Source organism: Loxodonta africana, chromosome 1, assembly GCF_030014295.1.
Source record: "Loxodonta africana isolate mLoxAfr1 chromosome 1, mLoxAfr1.hap2, whole genome shotgun sequence".
Taxonomy (NCBI): Eukaryota; Metazoa; Chordata; class Mammalia; order Proboscidea; family Elephantidae; genus Loxodonta; species Loxodonta africana.
In genome coordinates, this window is record NC_087342.1 from 163449967 (window position 1) to 163469082 (window position 19116).

General features: G+C 39.5%; 1 protein-coding gene across 1 annotated transcript in view; it reads right to left on the reverse strand.

Annotated features, from left to right (window-relative positions):
- The window catches only part of SIM1 (SIM bHLH transcription factor 1), an 80148-nt gene that overhangs the window by 38408 nt on the left and 22624 nt on the right, over nt 1-19116 (reverse strand). The window contains exon 9 of the mRNA XM_003404325.4: nt 2378-2546. Within this exon, the coding sequence (XP_003404373.1) occupies nt 2378-2546 (169 nt within the window). The remainder of the gene's footprint in view (nt 1-2377; nt 2547-19116) is intronic.

Consider the following 19116-nt stretch of genomic DNA (forward strand, 5'->3'; position numbering starts at 1 on the left):
CTAAGTTGTTTTCTTCCAGTGGACACAGTGATGGGATTGTCCTGGATGTCATGCTTTTCCTTTGTGCCCCCAAAACACCCTGTGTTTATCCCACGAAAATTCACTTCAAATGCCCATTCATGTGTTTGTCTATACCAGTGGCTCCCCAAAAAAAAAACAAAGAGAATGTGTTCTTATCTCTATGTATTAGTGGGCCAGATAATACAAACTCAGTCAATGAATGGCCTAAGACCATGACTAAAGTATATACATTAAAGGATAACCTTTTTTAGGCACATAAATGTTAAGAAAACTTAATTCATGACTGTGTGATTTCAAATGAGACATACAGCCAAAATTCTAAAAACTGCATTATGTAAGTATTAACCTCAAAAATAAAGACACAAATTTCAAGAGAAGTCCTATATTGACATACATGTGTGCATGTGCATGGTTTTACACTTCATAGAACATTTCTAGAAGAAAGCACAATTTTCAAGATGGAGAACAAATAGATAGAAGAGTATTTTCTATTTCCCACCTTTCCATATTGCTTTTTTTTAAAACTATGTAACATGTGTGACTTTAAAATTAAACACACACACACATACACAAAGAGTAGTCTAATGGTGGTTACCATTTTTTGAAACGAGTAGTTAGTCTACTGTTAGAGTGAGGTAATAGAAAGTTTAGACATTATGACTTGAGCATGGAAGAATCATGAATCAGACAAGTACGTTCTGGAGGCCCAATGGGAAGATTTGGTTTTTGTTCTCAACATTGTGGCTTAATTTCCATATAACAATGGACAAATCCCTTCTTAAGTTGGTATTTCCTAATTTAAATTATTCCTTCATCTATGTGCCAAACACTTCTGTATGTTTAAGGATAGAATTACCCAAAGGCATAATCCATCCTTTCAAGCAATAAAAAGAGACAGTAAACACTCTTTGCCCAAGGTGTAAGGTAATAATTTAAAAAGAAAAAAAGAAGCTTCTCATCAGATGTTCAAGAAAAAGAGGTAACTCCTCCACAATGATTTAGATTAAAATATACTTTATAAGTAAAGTGCTCAATCCTCATAATCTAAGGTGTACCTTAAAAAAGGTCTAGGCATCACACGTCTGCTCTCCTCTCTTTTGTCAGAGTAACGAGACCTGGTCTTCTGTGGAAAATTTCAAATCATATGACATAAGTCTCTTGGGGGCAGGAACCTGGTCTTTTCATCTGCGCATATCAAGCCCCTCAAATAATCTAGCAAAGAGCTTCTTAGCAACCAGTTAATCAATTAATGGCATTGCCTCAAGCAGTGTACACTTGTAGATATTGACATAATACATATAACATAGCTCTGGTAAGTAAGGAAATCGTTTCTGTACCCACCTGCTTGCCATTTTTACTATTATAAATATATTTGAAATGTAAATGGTAAAGACCACCATGATGAAATGACTCAGAACCCAGTTTGTTTTTTTTCTGAGCACAGGGATCATCTCCTGGAGTTACTCTAGTGAACTGCAGGGACTTTGGCATGGTGCTCTTAAAAGAAAAGGATGGAGGTGAGGGGCCCACAGGATAGTGGGAGTGAAGAATTCTCAATTTTGTCAAGTGTCCTTCAGGCCAGGAGACAGTTGTGCACACACATCCACAGTCTAGTTTCTATATATCAAACTAGATTAAAAAATAATATTTTTTCCTTTCTAAGAATCAGGATTCCTATTTGTATCTTTCAATGTTTCTGGAATACCTCCTGAAAACCTTTTCCTACAATTGCTGCCATTCTCTGGGTCTCACCATCTCACCACCTTGCAAAGACGAGAAGAGAGTTGCTTTTCCTACCATTCCTGCCACCTGGAAGATCCTCTCTATTTCATTTCTCCTCATCAACAGTCCATCTGTGCTCAAATCTCATGGTGAAATCCATCCTTGAAATGCATCTCTGCTTCCACCTCTTACTCTCTTTCTTCTTCAGCTGCTGTTTTAAGATTCAACTTTTCTACATCAAACTCTTGTTTTCCATATTTTGTTATGCTGGCTGCATCCTTTTGGTTAATCATTATGGGGAAAAAAATTGGAATCAATCCCTTTGAAATAACAAAGATATAATGGTTCTGACTGCAACTGAGGCTTTCATGGCCTTTATATAAATGCAGTAAAGCACAAAATTGCTTCAAATTTTTCTGAGCTAACAAACAACATAAAAATGTCTATTACTGGCACAGTTAGTTTAAACGATAAGGAGGAGGAAGAACATAGTTTGGAAAACTCGACAGATTTACAGAAGCTTGAAATTTATCAGAACCAGATAGTGAATTACAAACAGTTTAAATACTTCCTCGGCTGTGAGACCAAACCAGGCCACAAAAAGAGAAAGCTGCAAAAAACAGCATTCACCTACCTGAGGGTACGGGGAAGTCCTGGATTTTGACTTTGAGCTGGAGAGCCGGGACTTGGTCCCCTTCCTGTTGTCAGTCATGGTGGGGGTAGAGCTGCTGGCGTAGGAGAAGGCTGGTTTGGAGGCTGAGATCTGATCCAGGGAGAGCTGCAGCCCTTTGTATTCTGTGTCTCTGCAAGACGGGAGGACAAAATCCTTAATCAGTCACCAAAGAAAATGGATGCATGTGTTCTCTCATTAGAAATGACAGTTATCTGTATCGGAAAAGGAAGCAAGCAGAAGCTATCCATATAGCCGGTTTCCTCAAACAGTCTGATTATTCTAGAAAAGCTTACCGTATGAATATAGCTGCCGCATGTGTCACAGCCAAATTACATGATATGCTCAGGAAAACGTCTTGATTAAAAATGAATTTTTCATTAATTTTATACATTAAGTAGAAAATTAAATCCATAATTCAACGTCTCTGAGATTTTATGTTCTCGTTGATAAGCTATGGGTTATAAAACCTAGTCTAAAGTTTCCCTGAAGTGCAGTGAACTCAACAGGAATGCTATCTGACTATCGATAGGAAAAACGTCTTCTATTAACTGTTCCAAGATCAATCATTTTGGTAAATATTCCAAATATTATTATATCTAGTTAACTGGTATAACCACGCTTGTAGGTAGTTAGAGTCTCTCAGTGGTACAAACAATTAACCTACTCTGCTGCTAACCAAAAAGTTAAAGGTTTGAGCCCACCCAGAGGTGCCTCAGAAGAAAGGCCTGGAGATCTACTTCCGAAAACCCTATTAAAAACCCTATGGCGCACAGTTCTACTCTGACACACAGTGAGTCACCATGAATTGGAGTCAACTAAAGGTAACTGGTTTGGTTCAACAAGCTAACTAATTCAGTTACTTTAGGGTACATTTTGCCACCAGTTCTTTCTATTCCTAAATTCATCCAATAAGTATTTATTGAGCTCCTAATATCAGACTTTGTGAATTATGGAAATATAAGGATAAACGAGACAGCTATTGTCCTTGCCCTTGTGAAGACTACAGTCTATTTGCAAGAAGAGATAATAAGCAAACAAGCATAATAACTGCAGACTGTGACATGAAGGGGATAAAGATTTTGTCTTAGACAGTGCATTACAAAGGTATTGCTTGAGATATTGAGAGGATGAAGACGGCAGCCTGGGTCCTGCGAACAGGACATGTTACTCTGCTACCAGGTAACAGTGGATCTTGTCTAACTGCTCAGTTTTCATCAGAGGATATCAACCCCTCCCACTGACAGGCGAAATAAAATGTTTCAGAGAATCTTCTTTATGAGGACTCATGGGAGAATTTTCTCTCATGTTCCAGAACTAGCTGGGCTGCTCCTGGGTAATCGATTTCTTTTTACCTCATGGACAGTGTGAGTCATACAAGTCATCATGTTTCCCTCTTTGCACTGGAAGTCAAAAAGCCCCAAGCCCTGGATCCAATTTGTAACCACATCCAGCAAGCGTACAAATCTTCATGGCAGACGTTTTCTGCCACCCACGCCACAGGCTTCCTTTATTTTCTTATCTTATTTTCCCTTTTCTCTAATGGGTTTACTTTTTTAAAATTTTACGTGTATTTTTAATACTCTTTGTTTTAAGGCAGTTAAATAAAATTTAATAAATTAATAAAATTATATGTGTAAAAGAGGCTGACACATTTCAATGAATCACCAAATATTCATTTATCTTCTTTTCCTTTTCCCTGTTGGTCCTTCGATAATGAGATCAGGCAAAGGCAAAAGTCTAATTCAGACAAAGAGTCTCTCAAATGACTAGGAATACAAAATGGCTAAGAGCTCCAATAATATCACGGCTACAAACTAAGTAGTGGTGGTATATGTCAGCAAATCACAAAGGCTTCGTATCAAATAATCCATCCATCAGTGCAAGTATTAAAAAAACAATCTCCTATATGAGCAACAAAAATTTAGAAGGTGGCCATGCAGTTTGTTCTTTAGGCTTGTGAAGTCTGATTACATCATGAATCTGCTTTACTGCTCTCGTCAACTCCTTCTAAGAACAACAAACGACACAGACTCCGAGCACTCCTCTGTCAGAAATTCAGTGCCTCCAAAATGTGGCTCCGACCTATTTTTCTGACAATATCTCAAAATTTTCCCTCATCAACCCCTCACTTCATCCAAAATAATTCTCTCCAAACTGACCCTACACTTTTGTGATTCTCTCCCTCCCCAACACACACCTATGAAACTCCTTTTACAAAGAACCATCTTAAATCATACTCCCTCTGTGAAGCTTTTCCCGACTGCTAAGACCATTTATTCATTCATTCAATAAATAGTTACTGAGCATCTTCTCTGTGCCAGAGCTGGGGAGACATCAATGAACAGAAGGACAAAGTTCCTGCCTTTATGAAGAAGGCGCCAGGGCCAGTTCCTGTGGGAAGAGGGAGGGGATCAGAAATTATCATTTTCCTTTCCTAATCTGTACTTTTCAAACGATTCTGTCTTGTCCTTCCAAGGGGATTCTAAGTTCCTGGTGGACAAAAGCCAAGTGATATTTTTTCTGTATCCCGATGGCCATTTGCCAGTATTTCAAAAACATGGAAGAGGAGGAAGATGACAAGGATGCAACTATGAAAGAATCTTTCCCTACCATGGCTACTAATAACTGCAATCCAATAGCCTTTCTCTGCAGGAAAACAGCCTGGAAAGCTGTGAGTCCCCCAAACGCCTGCCCTTAGATCACACGCTCTGAACGTAGGTGGAGCAGCCCCTTGGGCACCTCCTGTATCAAATGCACTTCTGTCCACTGGACAGCAGAGCATCCATTCAGTCTCTGCCTCCCAGGACCTAGAAAATCATGCAGACCTTAATGCCCAGCCCAGTGTCATCGAGTCGATTCTGACTCATAGCGACCCTATAGGACAGAGTAGAACGGCCCCATAGAGTTTCCAAGGAGCGCCTGGCGGATTCCAACTGCTGACCCTCTGGTCAGCAGCCGTAGCACTTAACCACTACGCCGGCAGGGTTTCCAGATATGTGGCCAAATAACTTTGCAAAACCATTCTTACTGTGACATTCCAGCACAGGGATTTCAGGGCTATGAGGACAGAGTGAACAAGGATTCACTTTTCTCTTGAGCATTTTCAGACCCCCCCAAAAAAATTTTTTTTTAAGGTATACATCTCAATGACTGAAAAAGACTGCAAAATGTCTACATAATTTCCAGTGAGAGAAATACTCGAAATTAGTCAGAAATAAAATTTTCAAACCAATGATTTAGTTTTACAAATTTGCGTGAAAACTCTAATAAATATAAAAAGTTATAAAAATACACTTGATAAGTTAATTTTAAAAACAATTGCTGTTTCAGCGTGCACCAAAAATACAGAAAGAATCCACCAAAATTCAGCAGTAGACCATGAAGCTGGGTAGATCAGGTTTTTAGCCAACCTCTGCCTCTAACTGTGCAGCAACCGATTTAAGCCTCAGTTTCTTCTTTTTAACTCCTAGGGTCATTGTGAGGTTGAAACAAAATAGTATATGAAATCTCATAGCACAGTACCTACAATAGAGTAAATGCTGAATAAATAGTAATGATTATTTCTTGACTCCACACTCAGTGGCGCTTTCTGGCACCTGATTTTCCCAGAACAATAGTTCCACTTTGACAGTGATTGTGATACACTTCATTTTAAATACCTCTTTCTGTTGCTTTGTATTTCTGCCCTTTCTACTCCAAATGCATTGTAATTTGCTCTGTTACATTTCAGCCTCTAAACCCTATTGCAATATGGCCAAATATTTATTAAGGTAAGTTCCATATTGCCAAGTCAGCAAACAGACGGTACAGCAACACGGACACTTCCCTCTGAGAAGAGTTTGGTCTTCGTGTTTCTCTGTTCAAAACTCCAACAGCTCAAAAGATGCGTTAAGATGAAAAGCACAGTAAAAAAAGACCCACTTAAAGACATCTCAAGTATGGTTGATGTGCTGCCAAGAGCAGTTCTGAATGGTGGATTCCCTAAGAACAAAGCATTTGTTTTACTTATAGAATTCTATTAAGTTGAACATTCCATTTGTCTAGCTTAAAGGGTTAGATGCCGACAGGAATCGCACTACAAGTGTTCCATTTCCCTCCTCCAAACTCAGACACAAAGAAGAGTCTGGCCCTGCCTCTCCCTTCCCCTCAATGAGGCACATTTTGCTAGCACACGTGGCCTCAAAGTTACGTGCATGCTGAGTAAAACCATTTAGTGCTTCTGTTTAGTAGCACAGGACAAAATAAAATACTCGGCTGCATAGAACATGGGCTCTAAAATGAGTATGGTGGAGCTTGACTAGCTGATTTTAATAAATGAAGGACATGACACTGCTCTACTTCTAAAGCTTTCTTTAAAAGCGTCCAGTAGACCCTGTTTGGGGCTCTGTAAGTAACCCTCTCCAGGGCAGCTCATGCTGTTCTGCCAGATATGCGCAGCATATGGAAAGGGGAACTGTGGTATACGATACTTGGCATATTTTTCAAAACAGCTATTGATTCAAAATGGCAATTTGCGTTTTTTGCTTCCTTTAATGACTTGTGCCAGAGCTGCACACATCCTCAGGTACCTCAGCTCTGAAAGCGATGTGAAATGGTTAATTCGCAATCACTGGAGCTTGCGGCTTGTCAATCTCACCCATATTTGCACAGACCAAAGTAATCCTCTTATTTCATTATGGACAGTCAGAAATCATTCAGTTTGCAGAATTAACCATCTGAGTCTACTCTAAACTTTATAATAGTCATGTACATATTTGGAATTACTCAAATTCCAATAGAAAAAAAGGGGGGGACATTTTTGTACCACTGGCCTTCCTCAGTTTTCCCTTAAGCAATATGCCATGACCACTCATAAAGAAAATGCCAACTCATTAATATGGGAAGCTCAGTGTGATTCCAGTGCAAAGCAAATATATAAATGGTGTCTTTGGCACTAAAAGGTTGCCATCAGCTTCAAAGAAATGCATTACATCGTTTCAACTGATAGACTGGCCTCCATAATGCCAACAGCAACACTAACATATTTACAACCTTCAGATAAGTTGGAATGAGTGTACAGAGAAGCCATCAACAATATTTTGTCAAGTCCCGTTGATTCACCATCCTCTGCAAAGATTCTCCTCTTTGACTCCACCATAGCCTATCTCGCTTCCATTTTAGACAACCCTGAATTTTTGCTTCTATCATTTTCGAATTTGCTGGTCCCAATTTTGAATTTGCTGGCTATTCTGGAACTTCTTTACTGATTTTATGTTATGTGGCAATTCTTAAAAGATGTTGCCAGATTTCCCAATTGAGCTTTTTTTTCAAACAGCTGAAGGTGATCAAATTACCCAGGAAAACGTGGAAACAAAGACATACAAGTGATTTGGCTCCAAAGGCTCTGACTGAAATAAGCAGAGGATTGCATTAAACCGTGATCGGATTAAGTGGAAATGACTGTGCCTTATACTAAACTTTTTAATTGGATTCTATAGTCACTGTTACACGAAGTGCATGACCTTCTTTATATTCTGGCAGAGTTGCTGCCTGGCCGCTGGGCAAACCTCCACAGCAGAGAGGCCTACTTTATGTTTCATTTTCAGGCTCCTACAGCAGAGATGGATGATTAGGAGGATTCCTTACTGTGAAGGGCTCACAGACTAAGGCAATCTATCAGAAAGTTAGGCTAGGGCACCCTTGGAAATGTAATAGTCTCATACTAGTAAGTGGATTTGTGTTTACTCCTTGTAGTTTCTTCCATTTGATTTGGCAAGTTTAGTCATTCCAAAGGTCTTTGGTTTTACATAAACATTGCCTCTGCTTAGAAACCATCTGCCTCCATTTCGTAGATCTCATTCAACAATCTACACAGTGGATGGCACCACAAGGGTAAGAGATGGCTTCAGCACAAAGTTTACTATCTCACTGCAATTCCAAGATGGAAAGACAAAGGTATGAAGAATAAACAAAGAATAACAACCAAAATGTAAGTTAAAACCTATAACAGGTTGGTAAGATGTGGCAAAATCAACCATTTTTACAAGGGGATTATGTAATACCTTCATACCAAACACATGACCAAAGTTGAAATATGGATAAATCCAGACCTGCCACCAAACTGCATCTGAATTTGTGATTTCTCCCTGCTCTTTCCTATGAATTCCTATGCCATTTGCTACCTGTACCATTCATTTGGCACTTCTTACATTCTGCCTTATAGCACAGTGAATGCCACATCTTGACAACCACCTCCTAAGTTCCTTCTGATAACTGTCTCTACTGCCTGACACAATATCTTAGACAGAACAGGTGCTCATTTGCAAGTAATCAACAAAATTATTTTCATCACAACAAACTTACATCCCAAATCCAAATGGTCCCCAAATTTTTTAGACTGGCAAACCTTTTAAATAAATTAGAAAGAGACGCCTGATAAGTAACCAAGTTTATATAAGAAATTTTTTAATTATCAGGTAATAATTAATAATAATTATTCTGAAATTCTCTGAGAGCCTGAATCAAAGAAACTAATAATATTTTATTGTTTTAGTATAATGTACATTATATAATATACACTTATTCTATCAAATTATAATTCAGGCATGGCATATGGGATACTTAGGCAAACCAGAACACTAAATTAATTTGATTTTACAATCATTTATCTGGGACTATCAAAATTATATTGAAGGAGTTGGAAGGAATAGTACTTCAAACTTCCAGAGAAATAACTTTTTACAAATTGATAATATAATATCACCACAAGGTTGTGAACAATTCACAAATTGCTAAGACACTTTTTTTAAAGGGTTTAGCTTCACTAGTAATAATCTATATGAATTAAGGCAACTAACATGTCATTCTTTTTCCTTTCAAATTCACAAAAATTTTATAAATGACAATAAATCTCAATGAAGAGAAGATGAAATAAATGATCATTCTTATACAGAACAGGTAAGAAAGTAAATTGACAGTATTTATCAAGAGTCTTATAAATATTCATAATTGATTACTTAAATCCAGTAATTCCACTTCTAGGAATATGTCTTATGAAAATAATCAGCGGTAAGTATCAAAAAATAGATACGGAAAGATGCTTATCACAGCATAGTTTCTTATATTTAATTAAAAATAATTAAATAAGAAAAACCAGTAGCAGAGGAATTACTAAATTATGGTATATTCATATGATAAAATATTATGCAGTCGTTAAAATGTTTTTGAAGAGTAATAACATGAAAAATACTATTGATAAAATGAAAAATTATCTCTTTTTTAATTAATATGTACTGATACTTAGAGACAATTAACTAAAATATTAAGACTGGCTATCTGAAAAGTAGACTAAAGGTATTCTTTATCTTCTCTTTCTACCTCTCTGCATTGTCTTAATTTTTTCTATAATAACTGACTTTTATAATCAGAAAAATATTTCTTAAAAAAACTAACTGAGGCAAATTTCAGGTACTCCCACCTCATACTAAAGTGGTTTCTCCATTTATTTCCTTTATATTTCCAGAGTTTCTTCCTCGCGAATAATATTAAATTACAAAAGAGAAAGCACTACTGAATTTCTTGCCTCATAGGTTCAACTTGTGCCACTTAAAATTTATAAATGTCCACACGCTCTCACAGTGCCTATATGTTTCACTTCCTTTCTAATCTCTTCTCTACCCACCCTACTGTACAGAACTATCTGTCTCTGAAGGCTTTCATAGGAGCTATATGACTCTATGTTTCCTTCTTTGGAGAATTAAATTATTACTTATAATTGAAAAAAAAGAAGGCCATGTTGCCCTGCCATGCATTTTCTTAAAACAATTTAGTTTCATGTGAGTTATAAATAGCATTTTTGTCATTGCTCAAAAGCAGCAAACCTAATTTTGTGGCCATATTTCTTGTAATGAAGAACTTAATTTTTTTCATGCTCAGAAGTTCATCCTATATTTAGCCACTAAACTTTTAAGTGTATTTGTGAATCTTCCAGGTCAAAGTTCCAATCAAAATCTATTGAACATAGAGCGTTTCTGTTTCTTATTTCTTCACGTTGGTCTTTAAAAGACAGATTCAAACAAGTTAATGCAAAATGTCTTACTTCCTTTATTAAAGGCATAAATTAAAAATTATCAGTCTCCTCTCCTAAATCTGAACCCCTAATTTTAGCCCAATGTAAAGAAAAATAAAGTGATACTAATATCAGCCATGTTTGATTGTCTTACTTTCCTTATTTTCAGCAAACAAAAAATAAAATGCACACCACATGTATTATTCTGGCCCTCTCTTTTTCACCTCTTTCCATTCTGTCCTACCTTTTGTGCCCACCCCTCACCAGGCACTTTACTGTCATTTGTTAATTAAACTGGTAATTTTCAGATGTATGTTCCCTTCAGATGTATGTTCCATTACTAAGTTAGATGAGTAAAGGGAGAACCCATTACCTAATAAAAAAAAAAATTTTTTTTTTTATACCTTATATTTATTTGTTTGAGACTCTATCCTCACAGGAATAACTTGCCTACCTAGTTCTTCTGGGAAAATAAAGAGCCCCCTGATCCTTAGAAAGTGATTCCTAAATGCTGAAAATACCCTCTGGCAGAGAGGTTGAAAGGAGCACACCTCCTATTTTTTTTAGTTTGCTTTTCCACACAAATTCTAGAAACAGAAAAGATACCTGTAATCATAACAAAATAATCTTCCCACAACACTGGGAAATCTGGATCCCATACTCAAGGTCACAGGGTCCCCAAATTTCCCCTAGGGCCTGATGCAGGGAGGTGTGACAAGGTCAAACCCCAGGGCACTGTGGGAAGCTCTGCCCTTTTCTGCACAAGACAAAGGCATTGGCATTTCTCAGATTATAGAAAAATCGAGCCTCAAATATGATCTCCCCAGGAAAAAAACAGCAAAAATGATGACGTGATGCAATGTTTTCAAATGCACAAATCTTCACTTGTTTAACTTCAACATTTTACAATATGTCCTATAGCATTTATCCTTAATTAAACCTCTTCTAGATAGTTAATCATTAATGGTTTCTTTACAGTTGCTGTGCAAACAGTTCATTCATACCTATGACATATCAAACCTCACAGGCATGTTCTTTAATTGGATTCATTTATTTCTAATCTCCTTAAGCCCTCACTACTGTAATGCTTGACTAAATATACATTAAGCTCCATTACTTAAATGGCTAAAATATATTTGAGATGTATTTTACGAATAAAAATTCACAATTCAACAAAGGTTCTATTTTTATTATTAGCCTCGCTATTCAGACATTGTTGAAAATTACCTAGTAGATACCTTGTTAAAAAAAAAAAAAAAGTGCCATCGAGTCGCTTCCGACTCATAGCGACTTTAAAGGGCAGAATAGAACTACCCCCTAGGATTTCCAAGGAGCTGCTGGTGGATTCGAACTGCTGACCTTTTGGTTAACAGCTGAGCTCTTAACAACTGCAGGCTCAGACACTGTGTTTAAATAGCATAAATTCTGAATGGCTGCTAGAAATTTATGGATTTCCCACTAAAGTGCCAAAATTTGTATTGTCTTTATATTTGAAGTCAGAGAGCCTGTATAATACTACAATTGCCAAAGACAAAATAGTCTTCTGCCAGTTTTTAGATTTTCTGGGCTCAGGAAGCTTCCCCAACCCCGCAAGAATATGTCTCAGCAGTGGTCTGCAGGCTAATGCTTAAAATCCACCATTAGATATTTATTTTTTAGCTTTAGGCAGATGACCCTGAAAGGGATACTTGAATGAGCACATTGGTTAAATGCTTGGCTGCTAACCGAAAGTTCTCCAGTCGCTCCTGGGAGAAAGATGTGGCAGTCAGATTCCATAAAGATTACAGCCTTGGAGCCCTATGAAGCAGTTCTACTCTGTCCTGTAGGGTTGCTATGAGTTGGAATCGACTAGACAGCACCCAACAACAACAACACCTGTTATCTTTCCTTGATCAGTTTATCAGCTCTTTTCCCAAACTTCAGCCTGCGTCGAAAACACCTGAAAAGTTTGTTAAAGCAGCTTCCTAGGTCCCACCCCTTAGAGCTTCTCATTTGTAGGTCTGGGGTAGAGCCCAACAATTGGTATTTCTAACAAACTCGTGTTGATGCTGCCAGTCGTAAGACTGTACTTTGGACTGTTTCTCTAAAGCAGTTGTTATCTGGGATGAAAAAAAACTAAAGGCATGAAGTGAAAGTGGAGCACAGAGAAGACAGAAACCCACTGAAAAGGGAACATTCTGAAAGCAAACTTCAAGCTTCACACTTTCCCCAGGGGCTGAGCCCACAGCATACCTTGCACCAAACCTCTCCTACTCCTTCCCAGCTGCTTCCCCTCAGCCTCCTTTGCAGGTACCTCCTGCTCCTGCAGATCCCTAAACACTGGAGAGCCACAGGGCTCAGTCTTCTGGCTGCTTCTCTTCTCTATTTGTACCCACTCCCTAGTGATCTCATCTAATACACATACTGATGACCCCAGAACTCCAGCCCAGACCTCCCCACTTCAGACTCCCAGATCCAACCACCTACCTGACACTTCCACTCTGATGTGGAACCAGGCATCTCAAACTAAACATGTCCACACACAACCCCTGACTGCTGTCCCTTCCCACAAACCTGCTCCTTCCCACCATTCACCCAGGTTGTTTGGGCTGAAAACCTAGGTACCGCCCTAGACTCCTCTCATACTCTCATACTACCCAAAATATCCAATCCATCTGCAAACCCCGTGGGGTCTACCTTCAAAACTTGTCCTGGATTTGACCTCCTCTCATTCCCTTTACCTCTGCATCCCTCTTTGGAGGCACCATCCTCACTCACCTAGGCAATTACAATCACTTCCCAACTGGTCTCCCTGCCTAGTCTCCATACCAGCCAGAAAGATCTCTTATAACTTAAATTAGATCACACCACTCCCTGCCTCAATGAACTCTTCAATGGCTTCCCAGAGCTTTCAAGATGAAACAAGATCTGACTTTGCCTTTTCTTCTAACATCCTCTCCTCCCACTCTTTCTCATCCTCCTGATGCTCCCACCACAGTGACCTTCTTGGTTCCTCAAACATGCCATGCTGGTTTCCACCTCAGGACCTTTGAATTTGCTTCCCTCTGCTGGGATGCTCTCTCTTCAGGTCTCAGCATGGCAGGCCCCCTCCCTTTTTTCAGGATACTTCACTCACCACCCCCATCTCTTTGCCCTACTAAATTTTTTTTTCCAATCACTTCCTAGCATTAAATGACATAATTGTTCATAAGTACTGTCTGGCTCTTCCCAGTAAAATTTATACCCCACAAGGACAGGGATTTTACCCATTTCGGTCACACCATAACCCTACCACAGAGTCGGGCACACAGCAGGCATTCAGGAAGCGTTTGCTGAGTGACTGAACCATCCTGAGCTTGCTGTGGAAAGCCTACTTTAAAACATTTCTTACCATCCTTTTAATTATAGCAACAGAAATTAAGCTGGTTCTAATGATAGAAATTTGTTTAAAATGAAGGTCTTACTGAGTCAAACCAGAAGAGACACAAATAGAAGAGATTAAAAAACGCAAAATGCTGTGTAGGGTCTCTAAATATTTTCCTCTGGTTTTCAATTAGCCCTCACAATAAAACACTACTCTGCACTTTGCTATTTCTTTAACTGCCTAATTGGAGGAATGAAATTGACACCCTCTCTGCCCTCCCCTTTGTGAGCTTCATACTTCCAGCATTCCTGAGCTGTAACCCTGCAGGGGTCCATTACCAAAATCCAGCACAACAAATACTTCACTTTGCCATGACTGCAGTAAGATTTCGACAGTTAATATAAATGCTGTGACTTCCAACACTATCAGTCTTTTACCGGCTTATAAGAATTAAAAATGAAAAACACTGTGTTACACTTGATGAATTCTGGAAAAAAAAAAAAAAAAAAAAGCTGCTCTTTTACTGTCATATATTTGGACACAAATATCAATTAATGGGGGTGTTGAAAGAAGTAAATCTCATGGGTTCTTACCTTCAGCCACCAAAACACATTACAGTCATCATGACCACAGAAAGTAAAACAAATGACTGAAGAACAGCAGAATAAGCCACAAACCCCTAACCTAAGAATGCTCAGAACCAGGGACTCCATTTTTCTAATGGTTTTCAGTAGGAGGAGAGACAACACATTCTAAAATTGCATTACTGGAGAATGCTGCTCTTCTCAGAGAGATGTAAAAAGTGGCAAGGGACTTGGGTTTAAAAGTACAAACAAAGAGAGAAGCCCACCATAATGGATACCATTATGACATCCAGTTCAATATAATGAGGCTATTTCCAAGATTTGGCCAGCGGCCCATATTAACAAGGCTTTACTGATGTGGATACAACAAATTCTGTTTGAACAAGAAATCCCTGGGGAGCGGGGGGGAGATCCTTTCACAGGCCCTATCCATTTGGTGATCAACCAAAGGGAAAAATATTCTTTTAGTGAAGACAGCAACCCCATCTGAATCCTGGTAAGATAACAGATGTTCTAAACAAAATAATGTTATATGGGTGAGACTTATCCATTGTTGTTTCATGAAAAACATCATGATTGCTGATGCTTAAATGGGTGAAGCGGAGAGGGAACCAGGCCTTGGGGGAGAGGATATTTTTTAGCAGCTGATTAGGTTCCAAGTCCACCTAGACTGTGAAGCATTTGAGTGACTTCATGGTCCCATAACAAACAAGGTTGTAATCTATCCAGAGAACTTCAAAAGATCTCCACAAAACATCATAAATTACTTCCTATTATGTGGAATCATATGAAATTGCCAATACTGGACTGTTTTAGTGTATAAAAACAACGGTTTCATACGGCTTACCCTGGTACCTAATACCGCCTAAAGAGAGCATGCCAAAGAGAAAGTTATGGACACTGGAGCCCTGGGTTAGAATGCCCACTCAACCACACAGACCCAGGGGCCCAGGTCTTCCCACTGTCTCCATTCCCTCCATACCATCTAACCAAGTAGGGTCTGACCACACCTGCCAGCTATTCCCCAGTGGTGATCCAACCTGTGCCAAGGCACTATGGGCCCTCTTTCTAACTGTAGATGGAAGAATTTCAGTCATCCGCAAAACTATGGGTAAATCTAGCTAGGATATAGATTGTACTTAATTATTTTTCCTGAAGATACCATCTTATTTGTTTTGATGCTCCCAGAACTTAGTACAGCTTCTGACACATAATAGGTGTTCAATTATTTTTTATGAATGTTACAGGCCCACTTGTACTAACCAATTGAAGAAAGAGCCAACAGTCCTCTCCAGATGTTTCAGAATGATCAGTGACTTCTCATTCTCGGCCAGCCCTCTGCCTTCCTAAGACTCATGCTTTCCCTCTTTCAGCACAAAGACCCACAGACTTTTATTCTGTGTTTTCTGGCAAGCCAAAAAATATCCTATTTAATTTCATTAAGAATAACACCCTGAGGACATATAAGTCAATTGGCATAATAAAATCTATTAAGAAAACATTCTGCATCCCACTTTGGAGAGTGGCGTCTGGGTTATTAAAAGCTAGCAAGTGGCCATCTAAGATGCATCCATTGGTCTCAAACCACCTGGATCAAAGGAGAATGAAGAACATCAAGGATACAAAGTAATTACAACCCCAGGAGACAGAAAGGGCCACATAAACCAGAGACTGCAACAGTCTGAGCCCAGGAGAACTAGATGGTGCCCAGCTGCAACCGATGACTGCCGTGACAGGGAACACAACAGAGAACCCTGAGGGAGCAGGAGAGCAGTGGGATGCGGACCCCAAATTCTCATAAAAAGACCAGACTTAATGGTCTGACTGAGACTAGAAGGACCCTGGCAGTCATGGCCCCCAGACCTTCTGTTGGCCCAGGACAGGAACCATTCCCGAAGCCAACCCTTCAGACATGGATTGGACTGGACAACGGGCTGGAGAGGGATGCTGGTGAGGAGTGAGCTTCTTGGATCAGGTGGACACTTGAGACTATGTTGGCATCTGCTGGCTAGAGGGGAGATGAGAAGGTAGAGGGGATTAGAAGCTGGTGAAATAGAAATGAAAAGAGAGAGTGGAGAGAGGGAGCAGACTGTCCCATTAGGGGGAGAGCAACTGGGAGTACGTAGCAAGGTGTATGTAAGTTTTTGTGTGAGAGATTGACTTGATTTGTAAACTTTCACTTAAAGCACAACAAAAAAAAATTTTTTAATAAAATAAAATAACACCCTGACACTGGAGGAACCCTGAGATTATGTACCCTGGACACTCCTCTAACTCAGATTTGAAGCCACTTCCCAAGTTCACCTTTCAGCCAAAGATTAGGCAGGCCTGTAAGACAATAACACACATGAGATTATGCTTCTTAGACCAATCAATTATACAAGAACAAATGGGCAACACCTGCCCAGGAACAAAGATGAGAAGGCAGGAGAGAACAAGAAAACTAGACAAATGGACCCAGAGAAGCCGAGGCAGAAAAGGAAAGGGGAAGAGTATTGACACAATGCAGGCTTGTAGCCAACGCCATGAAACAACTTGTGTACAGATTTTTGAATGAGAAACTAACCTGCTCTGTAAACTTTCACCTAAATCATAATAAATAAAATAACCACCCTAATAATTCACTTTTACTTGATGCTTTGTGTCAGGCATAGTGCCAAGAACCTCATGCACATAATCTCATTTAATGTTCACAATAGCTCTATGAGGTAGATACTATTATTATCTCCATTTTACAGATAAAAAAAAAAAAAAAAAGAGAGAGCAAAATTAAGCAACTCAGCAACAGTCATGGAGCTTGTAAGTGGCAGTGCTGGGATTTGAACCCAGGCAATAGACTCCAGAGCTCAAGCTATTAATTAATATGCTATGTTGCATAATAATTTAGTAATATCTCATTCCGTAATACATTTTTCAAATACCTTGGAATGTACCCCTATGTTTATCAGGAAGGTGTGTGTTGGGGAGGATTTGGGGAGGGAGACCCCTAAATTTGTGAATTTGACAATTTAGAAATTCAAGTTAAGGAGAAAATGATGTATCTCCTTCCAAAGTATTTCTTTTCATGTCACACAATTGGCAGAAGTCAGTAACAACACCTAAGATATTTTGAGCCAGGCACTGTGCTAGGCTCCTTATATAAATTATCTCATTTAATCCTCCCTGTATCCCTAAAGGAAACCCTGGTGGTGTAGTGGTTAAGTGCTACAGCTGCTAACCAAAAGGTCTGCAGTTCAAATCCACCAGGCACTCCTTGGAAACTCTATGGGGCAGTTCTACTCTGTCCTATAGGGTCACTATGAGTCGGAATCGACTCGACGGCAACAAGTTTTATATCCCTAAAAGGTGGTGTACAAGTGTCCTCATTTCACAGATGGAGAAACAGGGTCAAAGGACAGAGTGAACTGCTCAAGGTCTCAGCTATTAGCAATAGAGCTATGATTTGAACCCAGATCCATCTTCACCAAAGCCCATACGTTTCTCTCACAAGTTGCTTGGAGTAATACTGTGGGTCTTTATTAAAAAAAAAAAAAAATCATGATCCTACTGAAATATCACTTTCTGAAGTAAAATGTCACAGATGGTAAACAGATGTCTCAGACCCCAAACATTGTCCTACGATCGTAAGTACCCATATCATTCCCCTCAGCCCTGCCATCACCCCAGATCGCTCTTCTCCCCTGCCAGCCCCCTAGCCCTTGAAATGCCTGAAACAGGAGAAAGAGAGTTGAGGTCACCCCTTCAGGCAAGGCAGAATGTTAAACTCCTCCACTCCTGTATTTTCAGGTTTCTAACCTCTAATCAATTTTTGATTGCATATAGGTTTAAGCACACCTACCAGCACTTCAGCCCAAATTAATTTTCCATCACCCTCTGCTCAGCTGGTAAGATGTCACAGCCAATGAGAACAGAGAACAGGGAGGGAAGCACTAGACAATAGGAAAGCATCAACTGTCTTTTACTAAATGATCAGATATGCCTAACCCCCCACCAACATACACATATCTTTTACCAAACATAACAGATTTCCCCACAAAAGTAGACTAACAACAGCAGAACCCAACAACACGTTTTTCTGGAGTTCAAGTAAAGCCCCATTTGAATTTGTCCATACACTCACAAAAACATGGATGAAGCCCTGCCTGAAAATTAGGCAATGATTAATGTTTTTTCATGATGTGACTCAAAAATCACAACCCTTTCCCAACAGCCAGGCTAAGAAAAAGCCAGAGGAGAGTGGTCCAGGCTGGTAATTTGCCACACACCAAGTGGCCTCACCCAGGAATTGAAAGAGAGGCTCTGAGTCAGTGCCCTCCAGGTCAGGGAACAACAGAGCAAGGAAGGAGTGGAGGCTAGAGAGGGCTGGGGCAGGGGAAGCAGCCGGGCAGCAGCAGTGCCAAGGAGCCAGAGGCTGGCACACCAGCCCAGAGTAGGCTGGGAAGTTTTCCATCCCCAGCCCCTGAAGAGAATCCCTAGGGGGCAGCCTCTCCTGTCACTGGATCTCCTCCATTCTCCCTCAAAAGCAGAAAAGTTTCAATTCACACCCACATACACACATGCACTCACCCACGCATACACATACCACCTAGAAAATACGATGCTACAACAGAGGTAATTTGTGCCCCATCTGACAAACAGAATGACTTGGCTTACCAATCCACTGACATTTGATTTTAACACTTTTTTTCAACAAGAAAATAAAACATAAAATCTGGTGTCAGAAACA